At 48.8% G+C, this 17,030-nt stretch overlaps 1 protein-coding gene across 6 annotated transcripts in view; it reads right to left on the bottom strand.

Moving 5' to 3' along the window:
• Positions 1-2,138: 2,138 nt before the first annotated feature.
• LOC119379051 (C-terminal-binding protein) overlaps positions 2,139-17,030 on the bottom strand; it is a 69,536-nt gene continuing 54,644 nt past the window's right edge. For all 6 annotated transcript variants that reach the window (XM_037648197.2, XM_037648193.2, XM_049411856.1 and 3 more), the window contains one exon: positions 2,139-4,259. In XM_037648197.2, the coding sequence (XP_037504125.1) occupies positions 3,922-4,259 (338 nt within the window). In that variant the 3' untranslated portion in view covers positions 2,139-3,921. The remainder of the gene's footprint in view (positions 4,260-17,030) is intronic.

The raw sequence follows: 17,030 nt of genomic DNA, 5'->3' as shown, positions 1-17,030 counted from the left end.
ACGTGGTAGACAAACGCCATTATGTACAGCAGTGCCTCAATGCCAAAGAGCCGCACTGTCCCTAATGCATTCCCCAAAGAAAACTCCAAGGCGAAAGCCAGGTTCTTTTTGTTCTCGATCGACGAGCTGATCCTCCCCCTCCCTCTCTGCAAGCTTGCTGAACCTCACCTTGTTTTGCGCTACCTCCATGATCGACGCACCGATCACGGAAGCAGTGTAAGCGACGGTGTCATGTGAGGACGTCATCACGTGACATCACGATATATGACGCCATGATGACGTCACAAGTTTTGACGCTCCATGACGTGGCGATGACGCCATCACATGATTATTATTTTTTGCATCCATCGATTGACGCCGCCGACGGTCAATTTTCGTATTTCATAAAGCATCTAATGCTTTCGCATTAATATTGCGTATTGAACGTTAACAGCCTGGCCGCTAACAACCTGGCCTTACATACCAAACTGTCCTCCACCACGTCACATCTGTGCCGTGCGCGAAACAGCTTCGCTTATCATCCACTTCACAGAGTGAAATGGCTTCACAATTTTTATTTTTATTTTTATTGTGATAGCAATTATGTGGACACTCTCGGCGGATTTTTGCCGTCTCCGTTGGCGTAATTTTCCGTATAAAGTATAAATTATTAACATCACCACGCGCATTCTAGCCACGGGTAAAAGCTCGCGAGCGCTAGCTGGCTACGAACGCGGCTGAAGCGGCCGTCTGTCTCCGTCGCACGGAGAGCGCATGAGATAACATCTTCCCGCGTGCGGGCCTGCCGTCGATTGCTCACCAAACAGAGAGGGAACGCCCTGCCCGTCTTTCATAAGGAGCACGAAGGGACGCCAGGGGAGCGAAGGGGACCGCATCGTTCGAAGGGCGCAGTCGCTTGCGCCATCTTGAGACATCAGGAGACGGTTCGTAAACTTGCTGTGCTCTCAACGCTTACTTCGCGTTTAGAGAGCTCAGAGCACGAAAGCTCCGGTTCCTGGAGCTGCCATATTCCCTTAAACCAGCGTTTTGTTGAGTTACGCGAGATCGGATCCAGAAGAGTTAGCTGCTAGCCTTACTTCGTTTAACAATACAATTTGTTGGTATCGCATTCATTGCTTCGCCCTTAAGCGAAACTGAGTTTTTTTAACCGTCAGCTATAGACCCTCGAAAGCGAGGGGCGGACGTGTAACATGGCGCGCAGCCGCTTCACTGTGGGCCGTCAGCGACGGGCCCGCTACTGACAGCTGCGCATTTGCGGCTGCTCCAACCAGGAGATATGCTTTTATTAATGAGATTACATTTTTAAAAAAGCAAGCAAAAATTCGAACTGGAACCCTAGCACGTGACTCGAAAGGGCAGGGCCTTTTAGGGGATATTTACCGCAGAGTGATTACAAACTCGGATGTGCTGGTGGAAGGAATTACGAAAAGGCTCTTCTGGATGAAGATCCATAGATAAAGTATATCTGAGGAAAAGTGTCAACGCGTTCCCACCGTTCGCGTGCTCTTCCGTAAACGCTCAGCAAGGAAAATTCGATATTGTTCCATATATCTACTGCTAGCGATCCTCTGCAGATTTCATTCCGCGATGTCCAGAAACAGAAGTGACAGACATTTCAGCGGTACGCAAGTAGTTATTACTGAACATTGCTTTCATTGCGTGCCGTGTGACGCTTGAAACGAGCTATTAGCAGCGTTTCTGGAACAGACGACGTCCGCCGATGAATCGCCGTCGCGTTTTCTCGCTACCGATAGGCCTAGACGTCACGAACCTCTGCGGAGAGCGCGTTTTGCTGTCGAGGCGACTTGCAGAACATAAGCTACGTCGGCACCGTGCATGGCATCGTGGCTTACTCGGGACGCATTTTATTCAGCGCAATAATTCTTGGTCTATGGTTGCGACTTTGGCAGCCCCAAGATCAAACTGCACATGTTCTGACACGCCGGTGGTATGATTGCCGGTGATAGACGCCCCCAAACCCGGAGACTTTGGCGCAGTTTGGCGCAGTTTTCGTCGATATTATCAGGGTGGCGCAGTAAATACAATTTGGCGCACTTTGGCGCAGTTGGCGCAGGAGTGGAATCACTGAATCTAAGATGCATGCAGAGCATGCAATGGAGCTGGGAGAGGTCATAGTCTGTTGCTTTCCAACCATTTATTTCACTTGGAGCCAGGTGGTCATCAAATCCAAAGAAAAATGAAAATTGTTCACTGCCTGAAGGGAGGCAACATGAGGATAGTGGAAAGCAAACAAGGCTTTTTTCTTTCTTGAGGTGATATATTTGCAACTGTTGATTACAACACATGCACGCGCGCACACACAAAAAAAGACAAGCAGCACCACAAAATAATGTATATAATGTTCAAGGTTTTGGGGTAAAATGCACTTCCATTCATTCAGTGTTCTAATCAAGGCAAACCCCAATTTTGCCCAGACACAAGAACTATGCTTTTTTTTTTGTGAGGAGTATTGTATGTACATCAGTGGTGTGTTACCATGCAAATTTCACAATTCCGCATTCAAAAGCAAATTGGATAAAGCCAGGATTCTCTATGCCACACAGACAGGCCAAGGCTGAAAAAAACCACATGAAGAGTGACCCAATTTCATAATGCATTAACAATGCTCATTTTATTGAGGAAATGGTTGGCATAATTCCACTGTACACAAAGCTAGGTCACCCTCGACAATGGAGCAACGACTACCGGGAGCCAACACGTGGGCATGCTTACCCCCACACAAGGAGTTGAAAACGCAGCTTTGAGGGAATGCCATGAGGTGATGGAACTATCACTGGGTATCACCCATTTGAAAGCAACTTCAGCTTCAAGGTGACAGAAAGCTTGTCCACCACCACCTTGGAGCAGGCACTTGTTAAAAGCAGATTGCCCTCCCTTAAACAATATCTTAAAATGCAAGAAAAGCCTTGGCACAAGCTGCCTGCATATGGCCCAAGTAATGAGCATGAGGTTTTCCAGCCTTGTCCTGTGTCTGGCAGGAATGACATGCACATATTACCTGTTTTAACATAAAACAATTGCACTTTTCCAACTAGCAAGGTTTTGTTTTCCAGTGCAACCTCTGATGGTGCAGGACATTCAGAAACGCCCAGGCAACCTCAGTACTACGCATTAAAAAAAGAAAAAAAAGGAGGGGGGGGGGTAATAAAGAACACTACCTACACAACTGTTGAGAGCAGCCAATAAAAGTGCAATTTTGATTAACCCACTAGTGGAACGGGTAATGAGGATGCACCTTTAATTTAATGCAGCTACACTCACACAAGCAAACTTGTATAATGAAATGCACAGAAGTTTTGGCAATTTGACAAACCCAATCGGAATCAACACAAAAAGCAACTATGGACCGTGCAAACCCCCAACCACAGGGCGAGCCAGGAAGATGTCACACACATTCCTGGGACAGAGCACTTATCCACGTGGATGACTACAGCAACTAAGAGAATGAAATGCAGCACAAAAAAACAAGGGTGGAGAGAGGGGAGCAAGAGCCAAGCAAAACGCCACGTGTGGTCCTACAGTATACTATTGATTCTTCTCCCTCTGCACCAATGGGGAAGCTTCCCCAGGCACCATGAGACCTGCACAAGAACCAGCCCAAGAGGAAGGCTACCCTGAAGAGACGCAAGCAGCTACCCAGCGGGGAGAGGACGCCGAGCGGCACCTGCTATGGCGGCACAGAAGGAACCGAGACACAGCAGGACGTTAAAAGGTGCCGAGTTTTATTTGGGACTGCCACCCATCAAATGTTAATGCACACATGAACGAGCAGAAGGGGGAAGCCTAAAGCAGCCAACTAAAAGAGCCTAGCTAGAGAGAGGGGGAGTCAAACGGAAGCACACAACACAGGAGACGGCGAGACAGGAGGAATGAAGGAGGAGGGGCCCCTGGAATGATATGTCAGTGCACCTCCGAGCTCTCAGGCTTGGGGGCCAGATGGTTGGCCGAGTCCTGCAGGTGCGAAGTCGAATGGGGCACGCCGGGCGCCAGGGGCTCCAGGGCTGTCGTCGAGTGTGGCACGCCCATTGGGTTGTAGTTGTAGGCACCGCCATTGATGCCATCCCCATAGCCTGTGAAGTACTCCTTGTTGACGCAGTTGCGCAGAGAGTCCGGGATGCGCCCCACTATCGCACGACGAATCTCTGAGGCGGCCATCTCACGTAACTCAGTACAACTGGCATCACTGTACCAGGCCGCATGTGGAGTACAGATCAGATTAGGTGCCTCCTTGAGGGGTCCTGCACGTAGGCAAAAAAGTTTTGCATGTCCATGTGGCAACGGTGTATACTGCAACAATGCACTGCTAAAAATGCACAAAACAAGCCACGGGTGAACAGCCTAGGACATGTCCAGGACAAACAGCCTGGTTGTGCACACACACGTCATGCCATACAGATGTTCTGGGAGCTTGATTTACCGGAGGTGACACACACATGTACCGTCTAAACGCGTGTAAGGGCCGCACTTTTTTTTCAAGAAATGAGGGCCAATTTTCAGGGTGCGGCCCATACATGCGATATTTTTTTTTAAAGTAAAAACGCACCAGTTAGCGAACGAAGAGTGTTTATTGCAGTATACGACATTTCTTGCGACATACGTGCTCAATCGTAGTCACTCGGCGAGTCCTCAGACTTGGAGTCAGAGATGAGATGGTGTGCTGCGAAGCGCCGTCACACCACAAGCAGTCATCTTCCGTGCCATCCAAGCTGTTAGATATCCCGGCGACTATAAAACTTCGGGACACAATGTCCGTCGACACCGAGCTCCACGCAGATGGGATCCACCTAAGTACAGTCGCCAAGGCTAGTCCCTTCACACGCAGCATGTCCGTTGTGAGTGCAAGACCATCATTCCGCACTTCAGTCACATAGCGGAGCAAGTCTTCTTCCAAATCGGGAAACTTGCACTGCTCTCCTCGGAAAGCGCGCTTAGTGCTGTTGGTGTTTCGCAAGGCTTCTTTTTGAGCACACCAACGTCGAACACACTTCTCGTCAACGTCGAATTTTCTGCCGGCGGCACGTTTCCCATGCTCGAGAGCATACTCGATCACCTTCAACTTATAGCCAGCAGTGTAGCTATTCAGGTACTTGCCCATCTTGCCAAAACGTGAACGCCGAGTAGAAAACAAGCTAGCACGAAGGTCATCGAACAGTGCAGAAAACTACAGCAAACGGCTGGCTGAACTGCAAAAACTGAACAACGCGAACGCCATGCCAAAGTTGGTGATGCTAATGCCGATATGGATAGCGCGTTTGTATAGAGATGTGAGAAGCTGAAGATGAAATCCTGCTTTAACCTTTAGTTGGCGGGTCTATGAATACTAATAAAAAGTTAAAATTTTTAGCCCACTTCACGAACATAACACGAATAAAATCCAAAAATATATATCTATATACTCTGGTGACGATGATGATGGTTGCGTTTCCTTGCGCCATCTATCGACTACGCCTAGAAGCTTACGCGCGCGCGCATTTTGAATACGTATTGGTTGAGGAAAGTGTGGGTGCGGCTCTTACGCGGATTTTTTTTTTTTAAGAATATGCACTTCAAAAAAAAAAACGGGGTGCGGCCCTTACACGCGTTTATACGGTAATTATAAGAATTATTGAGGTTTAATGTCCCAAAACCACCATATGGTGATGAGGGACGCTGTAGTAGAGCGCTCTGGAAATTTTGATCACCTGGGGTTCTTTAACGTGCACCAAAATCCAAGTACACAAGCTTCAAGCATTTTGCCTCCATAAAAAATGCGGCGGCGGCGGTTGGGATTAGATCCCGCGACCTTCGGGTCAGCAGTCAAGCACCATAATCCGTAGACCACCGTGGCGGGTGAGAGAAATACATGTGCGGACAGCTCGAGAGCAGAGTAGACTGGACGTTTAATCACAAGTAAAAACAGGTCTCGCCAAGTGTGGCGACGAGAAAGGCATTTAAGCGTTAGGGTCGTTGCCTCGCCACAAAGGCAGCTCGACAAGCGTTGAAACACATTGGCCCCAAATGCTGAAGAACCAGTTCACGGAAAAGTGGGAAGAAATGTCACCACAAATTGCTACACGAACGCAGGTCTGCCATGACGCAGGTGATGGGCACTTGACTCTGGGAAGAGAGAAAGGTATCACACATGGTTGCTACAAAGAGCTAGCCCCCCATGGAATGTCCAAGCCTTAGGGACAAAAGGAGAAAGGCACGAATGTTCATGATAGGCTGGTTTCATGTGGTCACAAGACACTGTAATCATCTCGGCAATCATCTGTAATCATCTCGGAGCTCGAAGAGAGCAGCGTACCTGGACATTTGACTTCCTACAACATCTTTGCAAATGGAAGGCTGCAGCTGCACTTCCTCCACGCCTTCCTGTCAAGTTGCTATTTCCGTGCGAGAGTGCGTCAAGCACAGGGCATGTCACAGCCAACACAGCAGGGATGCCACAGGGCTTCCCCTTCCTTTTAACATGAACCTGCCACACCCGCTGGCCCACTGCTCCATATACACTGACAATGCCGTGTGGAACATGGCCAACACCAAGATCCTGCATGCTGTCTAATCCAGTCTCTAGAGGACACTTGATGATGCAGTTGTCAGATATATCACCTCTGGGGTCTGGCTGCCTCAACACCCAAGAGGAAGGCCCTCCTAGTTCGTCCAGGGGCAAGGACTTGCGACCAGGCAGCCCCACTCACTGTTCACAAGAACAACAGTGACTTCTAGAAAACAACAGTGATCGGGGAAGACAGTGACCGGCTGCTTATACACTACCAGTTGTCTTGGGCTCCTGCCATCAAAGGCAACATGGTGCATATTAGAAAAGTCCATAGAGTGGTGAAGAGCATCTTCATGCAGATGCTCACCGTCCTGGGCTCTCCAATTCCACATGGCAGCCACAACATCCAAGCTGCTCTGTGCCCTCCTGCTAGTGGTGCCTCCCTCCACGGCGCCTGAGGCAGCTCAAGCTTTTCAATGAAGAGTTTGTCCAGTCCCTCCTCGGCCTAGCCTGGTACTCAGAAGTGGAAGGAACTGTGGCAAAGGCAGGAACATGGCCACTGTCCATACTTCTCCAGCAGCATTGCCTGCGCCACATCGACCGGCTCGCCCGTCCACTAGTTACTGAAAGCAGGCCGAATTCAAGAATGATGGAGCTGCTCCTGGTTTAAATGGCAGCCTGCGTCTCTCTTTCCCCCTCATTTGCCATTTGTCCAACCCATCTGCTTGACAGGCCCCTGGCAGTGACCTGGCACGACAATCAAAGCGCCACACATCAATCTGCGCTCTGCAGCAGACAGCTGTCTCCAAACTGGAGGAACTGGCCAGGAGGCTGATAGTTTACATTGACACCTCAGTCCTCGCTGTTACAGTGGCCTGCATTGTTAAAGAACTTGGCACTGTCTTCCGTTTGTGGCCAGCTCTAACAAAGCAGAGCTGCTAGGTGTACAGCTCATGGTGGAGCTACTGGCAAATGACCTTCCAGTATGCCCCGTTGTGGTCTGCATGCGACAAGAGAGCTGCTCTCCTGGACACCAAGCTGCACACCCTCCTTGCCACGACCCTGAACTGGGTCCCATCACATGTGGAAATCCCAGGAAATTAGCAGATGGAAGAACTGGCACAGGAGGCACACCAGAGCAGCCAGCCATGCAATAGTCGCATGAAATTGTGCGAGGCTCACCCTGACCAATGACTGGCCAAATTGAAGCCAGCCATCCTTCTGGTGCTCCCCAGAAAGAAGTGGTCCGTCTTCCCGTAGCAGATGAAACACTGGCGCATCTCTTGTGTGTCTGCCCCGAAATTCAACCCCACCGAGCCACACAAAGGGATCTGCAGTGCCCAACCCACTACCACAGCAAGGTCACGAAAGCAGTCCTGCGCTACCTTGGAGACAGTGGCCTGGACATCCAGCTGTAGAGGCCACTCATCACGTTTTGGGCGAGGGATATTCTTCCTGATCTCCTTATCTCCACTTTTCATCTTTTCCGTCCCCATCTGCATGCCCATATAGCTATGATACTTACAAAGGCCGCAGAATAAGACCCTTCCCTCATTTTCAACCTAATCTAAATGCATATGGACGAAACTGCTCTGGTGGCCGGAACAATGCAGTGCTGTGCACATATGCCAGGCCACTACCACAGTTTCAGTTTCTTGACCACTTTCGAACAACACAGTCCTAACGAAGCGATCCGCAATAACCCTCTGTGCCGCTCCAATGCTGCAATCACATTGGAGGAAAAAAAAAAAAAACTTGACAGCACACTAGATGGTCAACATCTGTCTCTCTCTGAGGTGCTGTAGTGAGCCTCTGTAGGTTTCAGGCGCTTTGAGAAGCCCAGTCGCCTCCAGTTTGCGTCATCGTGCTGCTGCAGAACTGTACCTACTGCCACAGTCAATGCATCTACCATAAGGTGAGTGGGCATGTTGGCAGCAGATGGATCAGCAGCACTGCAGTTGTCAACCGTTTTGGCTTCCTGGAAGGAGTACTCATGCTCAGAGGAGAAGTTGAAGGTAGGCAGTTTCTTGGGAGCCGTGACCCAGCAGGCCAGCAAGGAGTTGAACTAGTGCACAGGATTGTATGAAATGTCAATGAAAATTTATAAGCCCGACCAACTTCTGCAACTTCCGGAAGGAGGTTGGAGAGGGGAAGTCCTCGAGTGCCCGCATGTGAGTGCAGTGACTTGGTGCAGTGGGGTGAAACGCAATGGCCAAGAAAATTTACGACTTCAACTATGACAATGCACTTCTGAGTTTTTAGGACCAGGCCGTGTTGTGCAGAATACAATCTTTTGAGATGTAAAGCTTGAAATTTCCCATGGCTGCTGTCCTGCACACTGCATTGGGCAGTGCTTTAGACAGCGCAGAATATACATTGTTGAAAATAAAGAAGTGGGGCATGGGCTCGGGGAGAGGCGCGAGAGGGAAGAAAAGGAAGTAGGATTCAGGCTAGCCCTTGAACAGTAAAAACGTCTAAGACCACGGGTCCTCGTTATTTATATTTTTGGTGCCGTGAAACCCGGGAGTGGTCATTCCGGGACTGCCATGACATCGGCCGAGCGTCTTCGGAAGGTGCGTGGGACTGTCAGGGCCAGCGTCTCACGAAATATTACGCTCCTGACAGGACTACTGCAGGACCCCGACACCGAGGCGCGCGAGGTCAACAGGCAAGTCGCCGTTTTGAAGGCTAAGGAAACTGAACTCCGCCAGCTAGACAAGGACGTTCTCGACCTCACGGAAGATGAAGCTACTGAAGCCGAAGTCGAGGGTGCAACCGACTACCACGATAAGATTCTGTACGCGCTAGCTGACGCGCAGTTCTTGTCTCAGCGAGAACAGTCGACTCATCTCAGCGAACCGTCTAGGAGTCGACCCAATGGCGACCGGGTAGCAGCCACCCAGAGCAACATCGCATCTGCTGAGGCGCCGCAAGGACCAGTCAGTACGCCACGTTACCGGTCTGTCACACTTCCGACGCTTCAAGTCCCGACGTATGCCGGCGATTTACGTCAGTGGCAAGCATTCTGGGACCACTACAGCGCCACCATTCACAATAATATCGAGCTGCCACCGATCGAGAAATTCAAATATTTACTGACATACCTGAGGGGAGCAGCCAAGCGAGCGATCGAAGGCATCAGGCTGGCCGACAACAACTACGACTGCTGTGAAGACATTGAAAGAGCGCTTCGGTCGACAAGAACTTCTAGTGAACGAGCACATCGACCAGCTTCTTGCACTGTCCCCGGTAAGGAGTTCCAAGGAAGTGGAGAAGCTTCAGATGTTGCATGACGCCGTGCGTATCCGCGTAAGTGCGCTCGAAGGCCTGGGTGTACCACCTGATCAGTACACTGTGGTGCTTAATCGCGTCCTGATGAGGTGCTTGCCAGAAGACTTGGCTATATTGTACCGACAAAAGAAGAAAGAGGAGAGCACCCAGGATGGTGACGCATCAGCTGAGCACACAACCCCTGAGCACACAACCGACATTTTGTCTTTTTTGAAAATCCAGGTCGAAGTGCGCGAAGAAGGAAAGCAAGCAGCGCCGTCATCGCATCCTTGCCACTCGACCATGGTACATGATGACATGAATTCGCCGACGAGATCTGCACATGCCATTCCATCAGCATCTGCGCTGGTTGCGACGGAGTCCCTACAGCAGCACACTCTGTCTTGCGTACTGTGCAACAGCAGAGCTCACAGCCTCGCAGAATGCACAGCTGACATGTCTGTCGAAGAGAAAAAAGCCAGGTTGCGCAACTCTCGTTGCTGCTACAGGTGCGGAACGCGCAATCATGTCGCACAATTTTGCCGAGTTTCCCGGAATCTCACGTGTAACAAGTGCCGACGCCGACACCTAACGGTTCTCTGCGAATTGTCACGCGCTGTTGCTATGACCGCTTCTCCAAGAACGACTGAGCAGCTGGTTACGTCTAGCACTACTCCACCGACAGTAACCACGGCCTCAACTGGTGAAAAGGGAGCCAAGTCAGTGCTGCTTCAGACAGGTCGTGTTTGGGCGGAGAGCGGACCACGACGACTCCTGGTGCGTGTGATGCTGGACAGCGGCAGCCAGTGTTCGTTTATCCGCACCGATGTTGCAAAGAGATTGCGGTGCAGAGCCCTTGGCATCGAAGAGCTATCATTGGTGACGTTCGGAAATGCAAAGCAGCGGCATCAATTGCGCTGTCAACGCGTTTCCGTCACGCTGCGTGGACGATTTAACGACAGCACTGTTACGTTGGAAGCACTAGAGGTACCTGAGGTATGCTCCGCGACAAGTCCACTGCTGGACACTGAAGTGCTCGAGCTGTTGTGCGCCAGGAAACACGATGCTGCGGATCTGTTCGATCCAGAGACTTGGCACCCAGATGACATCAGCATCTTGATTGGCTCAGACGCTTACTGGAAGGTTGCCACCGGAAGCATCGATCGCCTCAATGAGGAACTCACTGCGGTGGAAACGTCTTTTGGGTGGACCGTACAGGGAACAAGTTCACCTCACGAGGCTACAACGACTTGTGCCCTCCTCATGTCAGCTGGTGTCGAGTGCGACGAATCGGCTGTGGCGCCTCGACACGATTGGTATTGAGAACCGGATGCCAAAGAAAACACAAGAACTCGATATGTTTGAGCCTTGTCTGAGCAGACAAGCTGGATGTTACCAAGAGCATTTCATGATTCCGGAGCCTCGTATCCCTGCCGATAGCTTGCCCACCCGCAATGATGACTCCTCCCATCTGCTGGTCGGTGAAGCTAACAGTCCCGCTGTCCTTCCTGGGGTGTCCTCATCGTTGGATGCGCAGCCTAGACGTCAGAATTTTGTTCCGCTCAGCTTCGTGGAACTAGAAAAGGTTGTGACCAAACAAGTTGATCACCTAGGCAAAGAAGAGAAAGCACTGCTTCTGCCTCCGGAAGTGAAGTGCAGTGCACTGCAAGCGGCGCCGAAGCAAAACAGCGCGATCCATGCACCCGAGCACTTCAACGAGCTTAATCCTTGGGAGCAGAGGAACAGCCACGTACTGAGACTCGCCCCTGATATGTTGAACCTATCGGAAGGACATGCGTCCATCTCGACATCCGTCTCCAAGTTCGTGATCACGCATAGTTCATGCCACAGACGCGAAGGGCGCTGCAGACATACAGGAACTTCGTGGAGAACACCACGGCAATACGCTGCGGAAAAGTGTCTGCAGGAGAACCCGAATGCGGAGCACAACAGCAGTGTCTTGCCGGGATGGAAACGTCGGAGATGGAAACGCGCACACCATTTCCATGCCAGATCGACACGCTGCGTCCCGGACCGATGTTCATCGCAGATTTACATGAGAGGCGCGGCAGTGGTGCAAGAAGAGAACGCTTCTGCCATCGAGTGACATCGCTACACTGCCATGCATTGCCGACTTTGGATGGGAGAGACCTTGTTTCGTTCGCCTTGAACCGGACCACGTTCTGAAGCCCTGTACATAGGTTGTGCATGTTGTCAGACACGAAACAACCTACGTCACGTTCGTCTCGTCCCCTCGGAGGATGTTGAAAATAAAGAAGTGGGGCATGGGCTTGGGGAGAGGCGCGAGAGGGAAGAGAAGGAAGTAGGATTCGGAGCTAGCCCTTGTACAGTAAAAACGTCTAAGACCACGGGTCCTCGTTATTTATATACATAATAGTAATTGTTAGGGTTTAATGTCCCAAAACCATGGTATGTTTATGAGAGACGCCGTAGTTGAGGATTCGGAAATTTCCACCACCCAGGGTTCTTTAACGTGCACCAAAATCTAAGCATATGTGCCTCTATACTCAGCGACAACTTATCTTGACAGTGGAGCGAAGGCTATGAAGGCAGGGCTTCCGCACAGCTTGCGGCTGATTACAGTTTTGTTTGCTCGCATCGTTAACGCGTTTAGAAAATTACAGTTAAACCTGCCTATAACGAACCTCCTTACAAGAAATACCTCAATATTACGAAGTTTTTCTATTCCCCACCGTTACTCCATAGAAGCACATGTATTTGCGACCTCTATGTAACAAAGTGGCAGTGGGAGACAACCTTAATATAACGAATTTTCACCACCAACAACCTAGAGATTTTGCCCAGAATTTTATCCATTTAGGCATGAGCAGCATGCATCTTCTGCGGTTACCCTGTCGAAGAGAGCACGAAGCGGCTACGTCGCGCATGTAGGTGTGCGCGAGGCGGGCAGGCAGGCCTGTGCTCCTTGAGCCTGCTTTCTTGCCACCACGGGCCTGTGCGCACAGTCATGTTAATGACCAAAAAAATTCGTTATGAATTGTATGAACCACATGTCAACCACATGTCATCTCGAATGAACCACATGTCAATAGGCATGTGAAGGCATCATGCGGAATAGCGTTTGTGTCCACAAGTTTTGCCTATCTTCCGCAGCGATTGGTTGGGACATCCAAACGTGCACACTGCTGAACCTCTGGCAAGCACTTCACGAAGATTTTAGTCCTCAGCCTGTGGCAGGAGCACAAGGAAGATGGCTGACAAGTTTGCTATGCCAAAGGCTGACATGCAAACGTCAAATTCGGCATAGCGCTCAAACTCTGCGAACCGATCACAGACAAAGGTAACTGAGCAGCCCTTGTCTTTACAAAGAAAACAGTTCGCTCTATTAAGTGTTATGACGATGGATTAGAACCAGAATATGCATATGCGATGCGAATTTTCACATTTTCCCGCTGATTTGTTTATCTGTATCGAGGCGAAGTATCTCCTTCAAGATTGGAGTTCAGGAACTGGTTGGTGGTGTTCGTGAAGCAATGACGCAGAACAATTTCCTGATTTTTCTTCAGAAACTAGGCAAGTAATGATGCCAAGTGCCACTTCTAAGGGTTGTGACAATAATACAGGCCCTTTCTTTAACATTTGAGCACAAACGGAGCTGCGGCAACCGCAATATTGATCTTAAAAAAAAATGCCAGTCCCAGTTAGAAATGAAGTAAGAAGCTGCCGACTTATTAGATGTCTGGAGCCTCTAAGCATGATAGAACATTAGACCACATTGGAAGGAATGAGAAAGCTTGCAGACTAATTGCTGACCCAATACAGGCAGAAAAGGCTTCATCATGGTGATGTCTGTAATGACAGCCATTCAAATACATCGCAGTAGCAGGCAGTAACGAAACCGGGGTGTTTTCATCTGGACTATTCAGCCAGCTGTTGTTAGGGGGTATGAGAGTGTGGAAAAAGGTCCAGTAGCTGCTTTGAGCAGTTCTTGTAGAAAGAAAAATGCTACTTTTGTACCAGCGAATGTTTGCCTTGTTTAGTGCCGTTAAAGGTTACTGAGCATGCGCTTGAGCTGCCGACAGGCATTAACAGCTCCACACTGTTTTTTTATCTACGATACTAAATGCACAGCGTCTCGAAATGGAGGTTAGACAGCATGAACGTACGACAGGACGATACAGCAATGCATGACACGCTCGAACGTTTCGGCTCGTTGCGATCACTCGCTCGCATGATCCTTCTGACATGCACACAGCAGTTTCACTACCGCAGTCACTTAAGGTTCACTTAAAAGTTCATGGATCCAGATGATTGTGTGAAAAAATGTGGCCAGAAAATACGTCAAAACAGAGCTAAGACACATGACATTGGCGTTTTCGCTTGCTGACCAGAAGTCTGCTATGTCTCCACTGTGATAGCAAAATGTACATGGAAAATCACCCTGTGCACCGTCTCACTTCACACTGAGAATAAAGTACTTAAAACAATGGTCTAAAAAAGCAGCATGTGCGGCTTTTTTTTTTTTTGTAGGTGTAGGTTTATATTTGAAAAATTATGCAATCATGTTGCAACCTTTTCTTGCAATGTTACATGTTTACAGTGGCTGCAGACACTCACAATTGCTTCACTTTATATTAACCTTTAAAAGGGCCTTGCAATATCTAGGTATAATTGTAGAATGACCCTCAGACTGCGATGGCTCCCCAATCTACTCTCGCAAGAAGTTTTCAAACCTGTTAAGTATAAATGCGATTACAGGAATGAATGCCCAATCCAAACACTTTTTTTTGCCACGAGTGGAAGGTACATGGGAGAGGATAGCAAGGAGGCAATGCACTGCCAAGAAGTTGTGTCGCCACACACCATGGTGCTCACAATTTTCCACATTTTTTTTTTCTTTGAACATCTTGGCCACTACTAAACATTCACATATGTGCAGTGCCGGCATACGGTGGCTCCCCAAATTAGCTACAGTACCTACTTGACAAAGAAGTGATGTGCAGCTGCTGTGCTTGCACGCTTCTCAGCTAAATTCGTACTTTGCATTTTCAAGCACTTTTTAATTAGTTAAATAGGAAGTAATGTCTGCCTAGGTGTATAATTCACGAGATGTGTAAAAGAGAGCTAGCTAGTTTTGTCAAGTGTACATATGGTTTAGGAGATGACAATATGCATAGGAAAGTACAGCCGTAGCAGGTTCAGTTTGAGATGAGTGGCCAACTCAGGCAAAAAATGCTTGGAAGAGAAAAGTGAACATGAATCAGAAGACTGTCCGGGTTCGTACAGGCTTCCAAGAGAAAAATTCAAGGACTCTTCAAGAACCTTTAAAAAAATTTAAGGAGCACGATTGTAGTTAACGGTAAATTTTATTGCACAACACAAAGGATGTTCACTTCACTTATTGCACAGTTTGACTACATTAGAAGCTCTGAGTCTCAGGACAGGTATTTCAGTTTTTTTTTTCTATTTGTGTCTTAATGCTGTCAAGTTCATCGGTCTTAACTTTTGCAGTCTTTCGCAGGCTGTTGGATTTCACTACATGTCTGATGTCCCTGGTCGCTTCTGCCTTCTTGGCAAAGCCATTAGCAGAGGTTATCAAATCAGCAACAACCGCTTCCAGTTTCTTCCTCTTCAGCTGCAAACATTCAAGTTCCTCAATAATCATGCGCCTTTTTGTTTGATAAGCACTTTCTTGGCTCTTTTTCTTCTCCGATTCTAAGCGCGCACCACAGTGCTGCCTCACTGCGGACACAGCCGATCTGAGCTCTTTTGTTAAGGCGACATTTAAAATGTCACCTGCCCTCTCCACTGAGTCACATATGACACGCTGTGAAATAAATATACGACAAGCCCTTCAAGTTCTCTACAGATATTTGGCGGTTGACACTAAACCTCCGTTCAACACTTGCTTATCCATGGCTAAGAACAAGAAGGAGTTTGAGTGTTTTCCATAGCTCTTTGTAGGAGGGATGGAAGCTCAAGAGTTCGTGAAAGAACTCGCCCAGCCTGCTAATGCTCCTCTCAAAGAGGCAAAGCTCATGCTTGAACTCTTCCAGCATTTCGGTATACTCTGCAAGTACACATTCCCGCCGGCTGTCGTTCAGTCTTCCTGCCATGGTCAAGGTGCCTAGCACCTTCCTTAGGCCCACCAGGCACTGATCCGGCTTTGAGCACATGAGCCGCGGGTCTAGAGAGGACAGGTTTCTAACCAAAAATGACTTCAGGGCACTTCGTTCCAGTATTTTCTTGGTCACAGCTGCCAAAAATTGTTTGCACTCCATTCTGAATTGAAATGCATCCTTTGCACTAGCTATTGAATCCTTCAGTGCTTCTTCACACTTGGGACCAATATCCACTTTTTCAAGTGGAGTGTGGTTAACGGGGTTATCAATCTCCACCCTCAGCAGACCACCAACTCCTCCTAATGACGACAACACTGAGGCTTTCATGAATTTTGAAAGGAGCTTCTGCACAATACTTTCAAAGTCTTTCCCAAGAAAGAAGATCATGGGTTTGTCAGACTGAAAGTCTTTCAAGAACGGCTGAATAATCGATGCGACACAGAGGGCGAAGTTCAGTTTTGCTAGTGTCAAGGAGTTGCGACAACAGCTATTCACATTTTCAAAAGATGCACACTTCGGTAAGCTCACCTGCTTGCTTCTTGCGGACTCCACATATTTCTTCATATCATTCCAAAGAAGCAAAGCTCTCTCAATCGTGTTTTACACCCATTGATGGGACACAAACGGCAGAGGAAATTTGTTCTGATTAGTCACGGTTCAAAAATCGTCCCTTCATGCAGGTGAGTCATGGAAGAGTGTACTCATGCTTGACAGTAGAACGTCGATGCCCCACTTAGAGGCTGCAACGCCTGCTTTGTAGGCATTATGGACAGTATGGGGGCCACACGTCCCCAAAGTCGACACATTGGACTTGATGGTTCTCCTGAAAATGAGCTTGCGTGTTCCTGAAAAACTTTAGGTTCACATTCAGCCCGTCCATTGAGATCTGAAGAATCTTGCCAAGTGGCAAAGGCTCCAAAGCCTTCAGAAGTACCTCCTGCATATCGTCTGCCGTGGAGTGCCCCATGAAAGCGGAGATGTAGTACCTAGTGACCACCATGTGTGAGGAGTCTCAATACCGCACATACACGTCCATTTGCTTTTCTTGTAGAAAGTCGTTCATTCACTCGTCAAAAAGCACAACGTAATTTTCAAACTTCTGTATCTCTTCGTGCAAGCACGACAAGAAAAATGGCACGCAACATACGCACACT

This window comes from Rhipicephalus sanguineus, chromosome 1 (assembly GCF_013339695.2).
Source record: "Rhipicephalus sanguineus isolate Rsan-2018 chromosome 1, BIME_Rsan_1.4, whole genome shotgun sequence".
Lineage (NCBI taxonomy): Eukaryota > Metazoa > Arthropoda > Arachnida > Ixodida > Ixodidae > Rhipicephalus > Rhipicephalus sanguineus.
This window is presented reverse-complemented; position numbering and strand designations above follow the sequence as displayed.